At 38.8% G+C, this 14,594-nt stretch overlaps 1 protein-coding gene across 3 annotated transcripts in view; it reads left to right on the top strand.

Annotated features, from left to right (window-relative positions):
- The window catches only part of plekhh1 (pleckstrin homology domain containing, family H (with MyTH4 domain) member 1), a 137,805-nt gene that overhangs the window by 98,858 nt on the left and 24,353 nt on the right, over nt 1-14,594 (top strand). For 2 of the 3 annotated variants that reach the window (XM_059352779.1, XM_059352777.1), the window contains 6 exons: nt 1,376-1,561; nt 11,117-11,179; nt 12,446-12,595; nt 12,694-12,777; nt 13,473-13,554; nt 14,193-14,375. In XM_059352779.1, coding sequence (XP_059208762.1) covers nt 1,415-1,561; nt 11,117-11,179; nt 12,446-12,595; nt 12,694-12,777; nt 13,473-13,554; nt 14,193-14,375 — 709 coding nt within the window. In that variant the 5' untranslated portion in view covers nt 1,376-1,414. The remainder of the gene's footprint in view (nt 1-1,375; nt 1,562-11,116; nt 11,180-12,445; nt 12,596-12,693; nt 12,778-13,472; nt 13,555-14,192; nt 14,376-14,594) is intronic. The other variant, XM_059352778.1, reaches the window with a different exon arrangement.

Genomic DNA, 14,594 nt, shown 5'->3' with positions numbered 1-14,594 from the left:
ACATTTTTGCAGAGATGTTCGTAAAAGAACGTGAAAACATCTCTCTAGAGAGAAACTTTGCATAGATGCAAGTCAGTTTGGTCAAGGTCAAACGATAACATAAGACAAACATACCTTTATCCGGAAGTGTTTAAAATAGTAAGGCTTTAGCAAAACTCCATGTGTTTGGGAAGTAGTGAGCATACGACTAGGTAAATGAGACTTATAGTACATGGTGAGATCTTGTAAACGGATCTTAAACTTCAATTTATTAAGACTTTTTTTCTCAATTTTTGGATTCTACATTCACCGTGGAGGTATGCAAGAAAAGCAATGTTTTGTAAGTTGATTAATCAATATACAAATGGGTCGTTTTGCAGGTGAAGTATTCCTTTAAGTTAATTTGATTTCCTTTTTTACTTAATGAAACGCAAACTGCCACTCAATATCTCACACGTCGCTGCATCACTTTTGTGAGTCATAACCCCAAAGCTGATTGTTACGGCTACTTTTATCTGAAGATAATCAGACTTTTATTGAGTTTGCACAGTAGGGCCTTAACCTTTGTGAATGAGTATCCGTCCAGAGAAAAATAGCCACCAGTCAATCCTCCTCAGGTAAAAATAACCTCAGCGCCCCAGTTTCCCACATTCAGCACTCGGCCCATTCATTCTCACACATTCTTTCCTCCTTTCTTTGCCGAGGCAAGCTGACGGCCCCCCTCTCTGGCTGTGATGGGACTGTCATGCAGAAAGACACTATTGTGCTGCGCAGGATCCCGTTTCACTCTTGCCTTGTAATTAAGAAGGGATTGCATGGCGAGTGAGCTGTGGAGGTGGAGGTGGTGCTGGTGGGGGAGGACCAGGGGATTGGGTTAGTAGGTAATTTGGCTAAAAAGCAGAGCGCTGACCTGCTTTGTAGCTGGCAGGCCTGGGAGCCGGCACGCATGAACCCAACTCCCCCACTGACACAGAGCCTCCCTGCTGAGGTTTTGTTCAGTGTGTGTGGGCATGTGGAGAAAGATCCCGGCTGTGACGATCTCTCCGCTCTGTGTTTGTTTCTACGTACAGAGCACGTGAACGTACACGTTTTTTTGTGGTTATGTGTCACACAGCAACACAGAAAGTGAGAGGAAGCTTTCATTAATCCTGTGTCATTGTCGCTTTACTCACATTTCTTCAGTGAATCATGGGAAGTGCGGTCAACACAAAGAATTTATGGAGGTTGAATCACTTTTTTCTTCTCTTCAGTCACAGAATTATACATGTATACTGTGTGTTTAAATGTCATTTGCCTCCTTCTCCTGCTGAGAACAGAAACAGATTTCACAATCGTTAATACGGCAAACTCAATTCAGACAAACCTTATATATGAACAGGGGTTTCTGTCTTTTCAGTGCAGTCTGAGTGAGGAGGCAGAACTCTGAATCCTCGCCATGGCCGATGTACTGGAGAGCGGTGGCGGGTCGGGAGCCGTCAGAGTGGCCAGCGTGGATTGGCAGAAACGCTGCATTGCTCTGGAGATGCAGCTGCTGAGGTTCCGGCTCCAGGCGGGGAAAATCCGAGAGCTGCTGGCAGAGAAGGTAAGACAAAAAAATCATCTTGCATGGTTACTGGAGCAAGCAGGAGCTCTACACTGCACCAACTCTTCTTGAGTTCAAACTTTAGTTACACTAAATATTTACAGCCAGAAAGTGCCATGCGAACTGTTGTGTATCAAGTTAAATGAGCTAAATTCCTAATAAATATGACCCACTTACAATGAAAGAGGATATATCTGACCTGCAACTTAATCAAAATATGGTTTGATGATAATGTAAACTGAAAAGATTCTGAATTATATTTCACAAAATACAATATCAGAAATAGTTAATGTATGCATATGAACAGTTGTAACAACATTTATGAAGGATAGGCAGTTAAAGCTGGGGCCAACTTTGGCCAATCACAGGTCATTTCAGAGAGAGAGCATTCCCACAAATGCAGATGCACGTTCATGTCCCTTTAGATGGTGAAATCCTGATTTAATGGTGGAAAATCCTGCAGAAACGCTATTCCAGCATTAGCAACAACTGCAAAACAGCCGAAAAAGAATGATGGACTTATCAAAAAAAGAGAGTCAGACAATAAATGCAAAAAAAAATCTCAATGTTAGTCAGAGATGGAGAGAAACCCCCACGGGTTCTTGAGGGGGTTCCAGGAGTCCACAGAGAAATGGGGAAAAGTTTATTTTCACTATTTAATCGACTAGCATTAGAATTAGCAATTAGAATTAGCAAAATAAAAGAGTAACTATGAAGTTTTTAGTGTTCAGGTATATCCTGAGCTGTAGAATTCTTGTCTAACAACCGAAATCTTTCAGATGAAGGTCCCTGAAACGAAATCTTTCGAAATCTTTGACCTAATATTTCCTTAAAAAAAGGAGAACCACTGATCTAAACCATGACAGCACCGTGTAGTTGATTTTCCATTTACAACTTAGTACAATCCATCAGCCTAAACTATCACATAAATGCTTAACTAAACATTGAGCAAAATATTGTGAAGAGAAATGCGTCACAAGCTGTTTAAGTGAATTGAAAGGAAGAGAAGCAGCAGTATGGTATTGGATTGGTAGTTTTTTTAACCCAAATCCTGTTCTTTTTTTCTAACCTTATCAAAGTAGTTTTGATGCCTAAACTTAACCAAGTAGTTCTGCGTCACAACGTTAACAACAGGTTTAAAACCGCAACATCACACATTTAACTTTTGTATCGTCTTTCAACTTATTACCACAAGTTGGTTTCCCGTTTACAACTTAGTAATGGATTTACAAATAAGTGGAGCCACCCTGTCCTCAGGAGAGTTTTATTAACTTACCTGAAAAACTTAAAAGAAGTCCAAGAGGAACGCAACATTCCTGAGACAGATGGGAAATGTAGTTTGTCTAAGGTGTACGTGTGAGTCCATTTTGCTGAGCCCCTTTTCAGAGAACTGAAAATTAGGCTTGTAATCTCATCCTTGGGCTCACTATCTAAACCTGGAGACTGCAGCTGAGAGTCCGAACAAAGATTGAGCTGTAAATTTGCTTTCTCTTTGATACCATGGTAGCAGAAAACCAGTTCACCTGGAAGTTATTGGAGTTGGAGTGGTTCAAAAGGATAAGAGTTAACTGGATTTATGTAAGATTGTGCCTGTTTTGTTCATCTTAAACTGAAGCATGTGCCACATATTTGAGCCGCTGATTGTACCTGGCTCTTATTTGGCATAGGTAATGTAAAATGAATGAAATCTGGGGCTGTTTAAACCGCCATACTACTGTGGAAATGAGTCATGCCACCATCATCTGCAGAATAATTCATGCCCCAAGATATTGTGACCAAACACTGTGCAGGTCTTTCTGCCTCATCATCATTTACTTCTTCTTCTGGCAGTGTTGTTAAGTGTTTTCCACAGGAAGAGACAATTAAAGCATGTGAATCAGTTAGAAATACAGGTGTGGATGACTGTGTGTTTATGTGTGTGCATAAAGACAGATGGGATTACTCAGCTTATTTGGTAAACATGTGCTCCACTCACTCTGTGTCATCAGAGGTTGGCTACAGTTTCAGCCAAGATGAATATTTAACATTTAACTCATCACTTCTGGTGCTTCCCCTCGTGTTTTTTTGGGGGGGAAATAACCGCCAGCCGCCGGCCAAAAGCTTGTAAAGTTGTGGCTGTTGTAAAAGTCTGACTACCAGACACTTTGGAAAGTAATCAGCTGTCATCAGGAGATTCAGCTCCATGCTGAAGATTTGTTGTCGAGAGTGGAAGTGTTTGGATTAGAGCGAGGAGGAGGAGTGAGTGTAGTAGCAGAAAAACACTTCTCTTGACTTTTCTGCAGTTTTCAGGTATTTTCTTTGGAGCTTTACAAGTGGCCGTTCTTTATAGACTCCAAAAACTCGGAGCTGCTTTTGTTTGAAGTGTCACAGTGGTTCGCTCTCTGTATCATCTCTAATTCTGGAGTGTGAGAGTGGTTCATTCAGTCCGTCAGCAGGATGTTTACAGTCCAAACATAACCCATGTGTCTGATAAGAGCGGGACGACTCCCTGCTGGGTCCTCTGTCAGGTTCTGTCAGACCTCCAGCTCGCCTGTGAGCTCGCATCCAATACACACACGCACGCACTTATAACTGTGAGAGATCCATTAATAAAGCGCTCCTCCACCACAATCATCTAAGAGGAGGTTCTACACCAGCTAAAGTGATTTTTCACAAGTTAGCAACCTACATTAAAAGTCTTTTAGGCTATTAAAAGTTTCCTTCAATTTCTTGTTCATTTTAATGCCTGGTTCAACTAAAGATACATTTGTTTGGACAAATATAATGATACAAAATGAACAAAAATAGCTCATACGAGTTTAATTTAAGAGCTGATATCTAGCCAGTTTCCATGGTTTTCTTGATAATGTTTTGGTTATTATCAAGAAAACCATGGAAAATGTCTAGACATCAGCTCTTAGATTAAACTCTTATGAGCTATTTTTGTTGTTATTATATTTGTCCAAACAAATGTACCTTTAGTTGTATCAGGCATTAAAGTGAACAAGAAAATGAAGAAAACAATGGTTGTCTAATATTTTAGGCTAAATGTGTGGTGTCATTGTAAATTTTGAATTGTGAACAATCCTAGATTAAGAATCTCAGTATTGGCCAGAATCATTGGCTCGGATATTGGGGGGGGGGGGGGGAGTCCGATACAATCCATCAGCTTAAACCATCACGTAAATGCTTAATTAAACATTGAGTGAAATGCTGCAAAGAGAAATATGTCACAAGCTGTTTTAATGAAGTTAAAAGGAAGAGAAGCAACAGTATGGTATTGGATTTGTAGATATTTGAACGCAAATCCTGTTGGTTGTTTTCCCCCTAACCTTATCGAAGTAGTTTTAGTGCCTAAACTTAACCTATATGTTAGCTGTTTATTTCAGCTATGATGCCAACAATAGAATGAAAGTTCAAGCTGAAAATTGTTTAATTACTCATTTCTTTTTAGGGCATGTTGCCAAGAAAACAGGCTCTCAATTTTTCTCTCATAAACACACATGCATGCTCACTCTAACACACACACAAACACACAGATCGCTGAGCGGGGTTTAAGTGGAGGCCCGTGCTGCTGAGTGTGTTTTTCTGAGTTTCTTTGAGGGGGGAGGAGAGCGGGGAGGGGGGGGGCGCTGAGTGACTACCATGCCGTCATGTTATTACAGTTTGGAAAGTCTGCTTCACGCTCTTCATCTCCTCTTTTGCCAAGTTAGGAGTGTTTTACACATTGACCCACTTTGGTATGGAAAAACATGAAAAAAAGAAGAAAAAAAAGTTGACGTGGTTGCCTGTGACATGGCATTTATCCCCCCGGAGGCTGACTGTGAGCGAGGGAGAGGAGAGAGGAGGAGATGCCCCATTTGCCTTGTGAGGAGTTTAACAGGACGAGTACTCCATTTAAGAGTTTTTACTGTGGATTAGGAAAGTGTAATCTACAGCTGTCAGCTGGCCGACCATGAAAACACAAACTTCTCCATACAGAAAGAACTGGGAGAGAAAGGAGTGTGTTTTCTTGTGCGGAAGTGACATAACTTTACGATTTAAAAATTAATAATTCCGCGTAAAACAGTAGAACATTACATTCAGAAGGCAAAACGTCCAAAATCCAATAAATAATGAAAGAAACCTTCAGTGACCTGCAAGAGAAGAGGCTTGATGTGAAAAAAAGCATTCAGGAAATAAATCCAGAAGATTTAAAATGTCCATCAGGCTGTCCCACATTATAGAAATACCTTATTCAGAGGAATTTTTAAATTGTATTCCCACTTCAAGGTTTCCTTTCATTACTCGGATAATCTAATTCTGGACAAATTAGATTAATCTCCTTCATAAACCTCACGTGGCTCGGGGAGCCAAACACTGCTGTTTGACTCAGAGAGGTCACAGGGTTCACGTGTGTGTGTATAAATATTTATTTTCACGAGAGGATTTGTTTGGATCAGCTTCTTTTTAATGGCTAAACTGCATTAGTCTGTTTTTCATGTCAGGGTTGGTTATCTTATTTGTAGCATGTGTTCAGCCCTCTGAGGGAGATCTCGCCATCTGCTGACGTTTTATGCTCTTCTTTTGATGTTTTTGATCAAATTTTTCATCTTAGTCTCTCACTAAAGTACTCATTTGTCTCATCTGTTAAGTCATTAAAGGTATAAAAGGGTCTTTAATTACTTTAATTACAAGTTTCATTGATTCTTTAATGATACAATGATACGATATTTGCTGGTATCGCAGTCTGTCACCATACGATTTAGATTGGATTCAATTTAGGAAATAAATTAAAATCTGATTTTATTATGCAATTTTTGAGCTCTTCCAGATATTTAAAGTTTCATGTTAATAAAAAGAATAAATAAAATGTGGAAATTTCAAAATAAACACGTATTTTGCAAATATATTTTAATATTTTAATATTTTTACTTTGCATTGATTATATAGGATCACATGAATGGTTTAAAAATGGTTTAAAAATGAGTGTAAAAGCGGGAGAAATGCTTTCATTTAAATAATTCTAATTAATTTGATTCAATTCAGGAGCCTTCGATCATTATGAGACGATATCAATGCCCATTTAACACAATCAGTTACATTCATATAAACTCAGAAATGGCACCTAAAATATGATTGAAAAATGAATTTCTGAACCCTCCCAGATAATTAAATAAAAATAAAATTATTCTTATTAATAAAACAAATAACTATAAAGCGGAAATTTCAAGATAAAAGTGAGGGGTATTAGGTATATATTGATACTTTTACTTTACTTAAAATAATGATGTTGGATTGTTGATCATTGAATGTGATTTTGCCATCAGATATTTAGATCCTGATCACATGAACGGTGTAAAAAAGAGAGTGTTAAAGTGAGGCAAATGCTGACATTTAAATAATCACGTCACCAGAAAAAAGCTGACCTATGAGACCTGATCTGTGTGTTAGTTTGTGACAGAAACAGTAAACAGTTGTGTAGCTGTGACAGATGGGTCAGATGATCTGTGGCTGCTCTCATCTTATCTCCATCTCTCTGGATATTATCAGTCCTTCAGGAATCCATACAGACACAGAGGAGGCCCTCTCTCTCTGCTTCTCTACAAGATTATTCTGCAATACTCAAACAAACAAAAAAGTTGAATATTTAGAAGTATTTCCAGCTGAGAGGCATACAGGAAAGGATAAAGCTAATTAGATTGTATACGTTTCTTATTGTCAATAAGACCAAAACCATCAGTGCATTAATGGCTCTTACTACTTTTGAGGATATCTCTGTGTTCCTATTGAAATCTTTAAAAAACAGGTCACACTTATGTACTTTCATTTTTATTACAAAATACCCAAATACGTTTCTTAAACAGCTAGACCATGTTGTTTTTAGAAATGTTATTTAAACAGTAGTAAATGTAGTATTTTTAGCAGTGGGGTTGGTGCTCTATTGATTATTTACACCAGCAGGAAGACGTGTGTGTCGGTTTACGGTATTGCAGCAACATGTTTAGATCGATTCATTGTTGTCTTTTCATGGCTCATGTTTTACCGTAAGAAAAATCCTGAGTATCCGGCTATATATGCAACTCAGTATGTTTATACAAAGCTCTACGAAACGTGACTCCGCACCTCATCCATTTTCAGCCCTCTCAGCAGCAGCGTGCTGCTCTGCGGCCTGACAGATGCCGGATTGCAGACATAGTTGTCTCACGCCTGCTCAGCGACTCAACAGTTGGACTCTGACAGACAGAGAGATAAACTGACAGTACTAACTTACAGTCTGTATCCATATCTGATATCTGATAACCTGCAGGTCGCTGAAGCCTGTTCGTCAACATCAGGTCACTTAACTTGATTGCCGTGGAGATGATATGTAACAGTGATTCTCAATCAGGGGGGCCCGTACCCGGAGGGGGGATACTCAGCGGAAATATGTTGAAGTAGCTCCACTTCTTTGAAAGGACAGTAATTGTTTATGAATTGTAAATCTGTTGAGTCAGCTGTAAACCTGAACATAGCCTGCTGCAATTGAAAATTCATGAAAATGAGTTTACCAACAGCAAAGGATAAATGGACAGATAAATAATGAAGAAACTTGACGGATAAATTTAGGATAAAAAGATGATCCTGACAGAGTTTCAGGACGATTGGCAGACTGTTTCTGAGGAGCTGTCGAAAAATGGATTTGGGGAGATTGAAAAAAAAAATGCAAAATTTGATTCTTGGAGCAGAAGACAATTGGAGCAAAAAAGCAGAACAATTTAATGATTAAGGCCTTGTTTAGATGGAGACGATCTGGACAGAAAATGCAAAAGAGGCATTGCGTTCTCACTTTTTATTCCGTGTTTAAATGAACGTCTTTAGGGGGAAATCTGTGTGCATACGGGGACGCAAAAGTCTGTGAAATTCAATATAATATGCACGGCAGGTGGCTAGTTGGTACTGTGAAGTACTGCTACACAATGCCACCAAGAGCTCGCACATGCGTGACTTTTGTTCTTGTGGTTTTTGCAGCACAAACACTTTTAGCAAAGAAAATACGAAGAAAGAGAGAAGGAGAACAAAAGCATTACACCTCTAAAAGCACAGAAACGGGAGAGCAAAGATACACAGGTATGCTTACAGGGCCGTAGCATTTTCTAGTGGTAAAGTCAGGCTGAAAGAAATCTAACCAATACAGACTGGGTCTATTCCTTGGCGTGTTCTAGGCAAACCACACTTCCTCAGTGTAGGTAAGGGACACTCAGATAGGTCCACATCTGATCAGATCACTTAAGAATGAACCAAAACTCATGTCCCGGTATACTTAGGCCAAATGGTGATACGATATATATATATATTGGTATTTTAAACAAAACGTGCAAAGTGTTTAGTTTTAACTCAACGTCACAAGTAATCAACATCAACCTTTTTTATTTAAAGACCTTATCATATTCAAAACCTTCCCCCTTGCAGCATGCAATGCGAAATACCTCCAAATTACAGAACCATTGTTTTGTTTTTTTCGCTTGCTCTTTTTTTGTTTGTTGTGTTGTGTTCTGTGTGTCTACGTACACGTGCAAGGGGCGGGGTTGAGCCAAAGAGTATGAGCAGCAGAGAAGGCTTTGTGCCCGTTGGGGCGCAGAGAGGAGCAAACCGCAGCAATAAATAGCAGTCATAACTTAAGGCAACAACAAAAGATATTATGTCTCAGTATGCTGGTATTGTCTCAACTACATATCTCGGTATAACTCGTAATACCGATATACCGCCCAGCCCTACTTAAGAAGCATGTAATTGCCGGGTCTGAACAAGGCTTTTGTCAGAAGCCTTCCAGTCCTGATGTCACCACTTGTTCTTTTGAACGCTGTGAGACCAACCACCTCCTCCTGACTTTAACTACTCCTTAACTGTACGTGGCAGCTTTTTATGCCATCTGATAGCTTCTTCTCATAACCATCCCTCACATCTGTTCTACATTGCGACTTCTTACTTACTTTATATTCACTTAAAGTGCTTTCCTCTCCTATTCATTGTTCCTGAATGGAGGACAGAATGCCGTTTGCTCTTTGGCTCAAGCTCGGCGAAACCTTTGACTCACAACGAAGGCTTTCTGACCTTGGGGTGAGGAGTCATGCAACCACTTACCATCAGCATGCACTCCGGCTTTAGCGAGCGCTAATCTGGCTGCGAAGAAGCGCTCAAATGTTGTGAGTGGTGGATTCTGGGAATCAGGGGGCCTTTTATGGAGGTGAGGAGAGGGGATAGAGGAGAAACAAAAGGAAGGGAAACAAAGATGACGGCAGGAATTCAAATGCATCTCTCAAGCAGAGTGAATCCATTAGTATGTTTGTTCTCCTTTCACCTGGGTCACTGAACTCAGAAAGAAAGGCCGTCCTTTGTTGAACTTGTGTGTGTGTGTGTGTGTGTGTGTGAGCATTTCTCTGCATGCACGTGTGTGTGTGTGTGTTGCTGAGAGAGAGAGAGGGTACTTGCAGATGTGTGCATACTTGCAGGATGGACAGTGTTTGCCTTTGAAAGCATGAGTATGCATGCTTGCACAAAAGGTGACGCAAGCCTGTGCACACACATAGTAGCATTCTTCTATCACGCTGTTGTTTGACCGGCGCTAGAAAGATGTTCAGCCTCCTGAGGGCCTCTCTGCTCTCTGGGCCCTTCTGCTTAAAGTGCCACTCCTTGTTAAACGGCACATTATTTGATTTTTACAGAAGGCAAGGCAGGTTTATTTGGATATAGCACCTTTCAACAACAGGGTCATTCAAAGTGCTTTACACAAAACATTAAAAGCATTTAAAATAAACATATATAAAAATACATTCAAATCTAGAAAATTGAGACTAAAAACAAGCAGATAAAATATTTTGGAAAAAATATAGAAGTACAGTCAAATATAAAATTTTAAGATTGAGAGCTAGCTGATAATATATATATATATTTAAAATATCAAATTCGCTACTCATATCACTAAATGAGAGGAGTCAGAAGATCAGAAATGTAAAAAATATAAAAGTATATTCAAATATAAAATAGATCAAAATTGAAAGCGAGCTGATCAAAGTTACGGTGCAGTAAAGACAGTGGCAAACAGTCTTGATTTAAAAGAGTTGAGAGTTGCAGTAGATCTGCAGTTTTCTGGGAGTTCCTTCCAGATATGTGGAGCATAAAAACTGAACGAAGATTATCCTTCTTGTGCTTCTTCTTTTCCTTCTCTCTAACTCAGATGCTGAAGTCTCTTTCATTACTTTATTGTTGCAGCAAGATTGTCTTGATTAGGAATGCTTTCCTGACACAGTTGGTTTGTTAATGCTTCCACTACATTAATCTTTTAAATGCCTCCCCTATGGCAATGTGATTATGAAGGATTAAGTGTGCCTGCATGCATGTGTAGGTGTGTGTTTGTGCAGGCTCCTGGCTTGGTGGTCTTTCTGTCTAATAGGGCCTTTTTGTGGCAGGTTATGGGACTTGTCTTGCCAGAACCTGTCGTTCTGGGCTGGAGGTGTTTTTCTTTCTCCAAATTTAGAGTAACTCTTTATTACTGGCTCATTGAGCGATTCTTTGATTCGTTTAAAACCACTGTAACATATTATGTCTCTATTCCAGATGCAGGAGCTGGAGCAGAGGGTGACGGAGGCGGATCTGCGGGCTGAGAGTGCTGAGAAACAGGTGGAGAGGCACTTCTCATCCTTTTGACCACAGCTTGTAGATACGATATAGTGAATAAAATCTACAACACCACTGAAAAGAAGTACAAAGCAAGAACTGTGTCAATCGCTTTACTTTCACATAAAGTCATGTAAACAATGATTAGACCATTGTTTTCTTCAATTGCTTTTTTCGTTTTAATGCCTGGTACAGCTAGGCCTGGTACAAATCCAATACCATACTGTTGCTTCTCTTCTTTTTAACTTCATTAAAACAGCTTGTGACACATTTCTCTTTGCAGCATTTCACTCAATGTTTAATTAAGCATTTACGTTATGGTTTAAGCTGATGGATTGTATCGGATTGTACTCCCCCCCCCCCCCCAATATCCGAGCCAATGATTCTGGCCAATACTGAGATTCTTAATCTAGGATTGTTCACAATTCAAAATTTACAATGACACCACACATTTAGCCTCAAATATTAGACAACCTTTGTTTTCTTCATTTTCTTGTTCACTTTAATGCTTGATACAACTAAAGGTACATTTGTTTGGACAAATATAATGATAACAACAAATATAGCTCATAATAGTTTAATTTAAGAGCTAATATCTAGACATTTTCATGGTTTTCTTGATAATGATTTTGGTTATTATCAAGAAAACCATGGAAAATGTCTAGATATCAGCTCTTAAATTACACACATCTCTGTGGCTGTTGTGTTTAATCTCCCATTTACTGCCATTACCAGCCCTACCAGGTGTTTTCTGTAGGTGGTAATTTAATGGTGCCCTTTCTTTAAAAACAAGGGATACCTGAGGGCCTACAGAGCTTTTCTTGGAAAAGTTGGTATCCTCAGGGTTTTCCTCTTGTCTGGTAATAAGTTATGGAACAATTATAAAATATGGAAATAAAGCAAGGCTCAAACATAAACCAGATAGCATTTTATGTTTGATAGAAATATCTAAGGGGGGAAGGGCCAGATTTGATACATTTGCACTTATTCCCACTTCTTTTCAGACACATAAACAGACTTATTCAGTGTTTCATTATCTTTTTTCATTTTCATTTTGTAATAAACTTTACTTTTTCATTTTTATGTTACTTTTTTTTCTTTCCTTTCTTCTTTTTCTGCTTGTTTGTGTGATAATCTTTCCCTTTTTCATGTTTGAAATAAAATTTCAAATACAAAAATACCGGTTTAAACTAAACAAACGGTGTAAATTTGAGCTGTCTTTTAGCTGTGAGCTTTGTGCATTAACTCCTTTAATTATTACATTTTCAGATCCAGGTCATGGAGGAAAAGCTGAAGTCTGCAAACATACAAACCAGCGAATCAGAGAGCTCGTTGTACAGAAAGTACCAAGACTTGACCAATCAACTCCAAGAGAAAGATGCTGTGATAAAGAGATTAGAGGTGCAGCTGGAAAAACAGGTATGGACGGAATCATCAGATAAAGACCAGAAATGTCCATTTATGTTCATAAAATGTAGGTTGAAATAATCCACAAACCCTGTTTTCTCTCACTGCAGATCTTAGTCAGAGCCCAGGAGGCAAAAATTATTGAGGAGAAGGCCGCCAAGATTAAAGACTGGGTCACCTTAAAGCTTAAAGAGGTAAGCTCACATGTGTAGAGATAGAGCCTGACTCAGGTCAGAGCCTCTGGGAAAACCCTCACCCTGCTGACACACATCATCTGGTTTCACCTAGAACCCACCCTGATGATAAGATAACAATCTGTGCTACATATAAATGAAATTTTTTGGTGATTGGACTCCTACTACAGACATTTATATTTACATCTGTTAGATTTTTGATTGCCGAATCATATTCTGCCCATAATTCATCTGTTTACATACAGACCATCCATGAACATTCACTATTTTCAGTTTTGAAATGAATCCAAGCACAATGCAGTGAAATATTTTAATGCAGCCATTTATTTAAAAAAATTAGACATATTTAAAATCATGGCTCTGCTTTTTTGTTAGTATCAAAAAATAAATCATATTTTGTGGATTTTTTTGGGTTAATAGAAGATGCTTAGGATTAAAGGTGTATTATCTATAGCTCTCTATACACATTGTATGAATAAAAAAAAAAAAAAGATTATTCATAATGGATGACTCATGTATCTCTGTATTAAGGCAGTTTTAAGAGGAATAGCACATACTTAATATACTAAAAAAGTACAATATCAGCTTCATATCAGGCACTCCAAACCTGAATTATTTATTTGTTTTACAGTTATGTATAGCTGCTAAAACCTGTCATTTATGACTTGTTCTACTGTATATGTGCTTTGTTGCAGATGGAGCAAGAGAACCAGCAGCTGAAAATGGCCAACCTGAAGCAGACAGAACAGATAATGTTGCTGCAGGACAAACTACAAGGTGAATACCAACATAATCAATCAAGTTCAGAAGGAATTAAAGCCGTGATACTCAACTTGAGGGCCAAATCTGGCCCCCATTCACAATAATTTATGTTGAATGTAAACAGGGTGCCAGACTGCATAAAAAATCATAACCAAGCTTGTTTGTCAAAAAAGTGTCCAGGGGAGGACCCCTAAGCTAAAAAAAAACCCCACATCTGCTCACATCGGGCCTGCAGTAAAATATCTAATTCATGTCATAAAGGCTTAGTGATAATTCTTTTGACATAGTCATTTAGTCAGTAAGATAATAAGTCATTTATTTGAAGAAAAGAAAAAGAAAATTTAAAAAAAATTAAAAAGTTCTGGGCCTTTTAATGTTTCATCAGTTTATCTGATAAAGTTCAGCATCAGATTAGAAGTCATTAAGTAAATTTAATGATTTGATTTGTATGATGTAAATTAAAATGTGTGCACCGTATGTTTGGGCATTGTATTGCTTTATATTTCTTACTTGTACTATTGTTAATAGTATGTCACGTTCGCTATTGGATAACAGTATTTTGGTAGCAGTAGTTCAGTACAGGGTCATGTAGGAACTTGATCTATCTGTTGAATATATTCCAAAGTGTGACTGCTGTAGTCTTCCTCCTCCAGCTCTCTTAGAGAAACCTGTGTCCTCTGGATCTCCTGCCACCTCCCCTGTAATGGATACCCATCTGGTGCCCAGCAGTCCTCTGTTTCCTCCCAGCTGCCCCGGCACACCACCTGCCCAAGACGACAGCTGGAGACAAGCAGGTCTCAGAGGAGCCGCCTCTAATATCAAGAGCTCGCCGACAGGTGTGCTGCCTTTAGTTTATATTATCTCAGGATATTTAGCAGGAAGCTGCTGGAGTAATGAGCCTGTTCTTTAACTCCAGTCTGGCTGATCACAGCACTGTAACAGAACCTGCAGTGATGGACAGATTGGTAGTCTGACTGAAGTCAAAAGTTATATCCAAAACAAATTCATGGTTAGAGTGGTGTATTATGTGTTTATCAGTATATTATTAGATTAAA

Source organism: Centropristis striata, chromosome 16, assembly GCF_030273125.1.
Source record: "Centropristis striata isolate RG_2023a ecotype Rhode Island chromosome 16, C.striata_1.0, whole genome shotgun sequence".
Taxonomy (NCBI): domain Eukaryota; kingdom Metazoa; phylum Chordata; class Actinopteri; order Perciformes; family Serranidae; genus Centropristis; species Centropristis striata.
The sequence above is the reverse complement of the archived record's forward strand: the minus strand, read 5'-3'. Positions and strand labels throughout refer to the sequence as shown.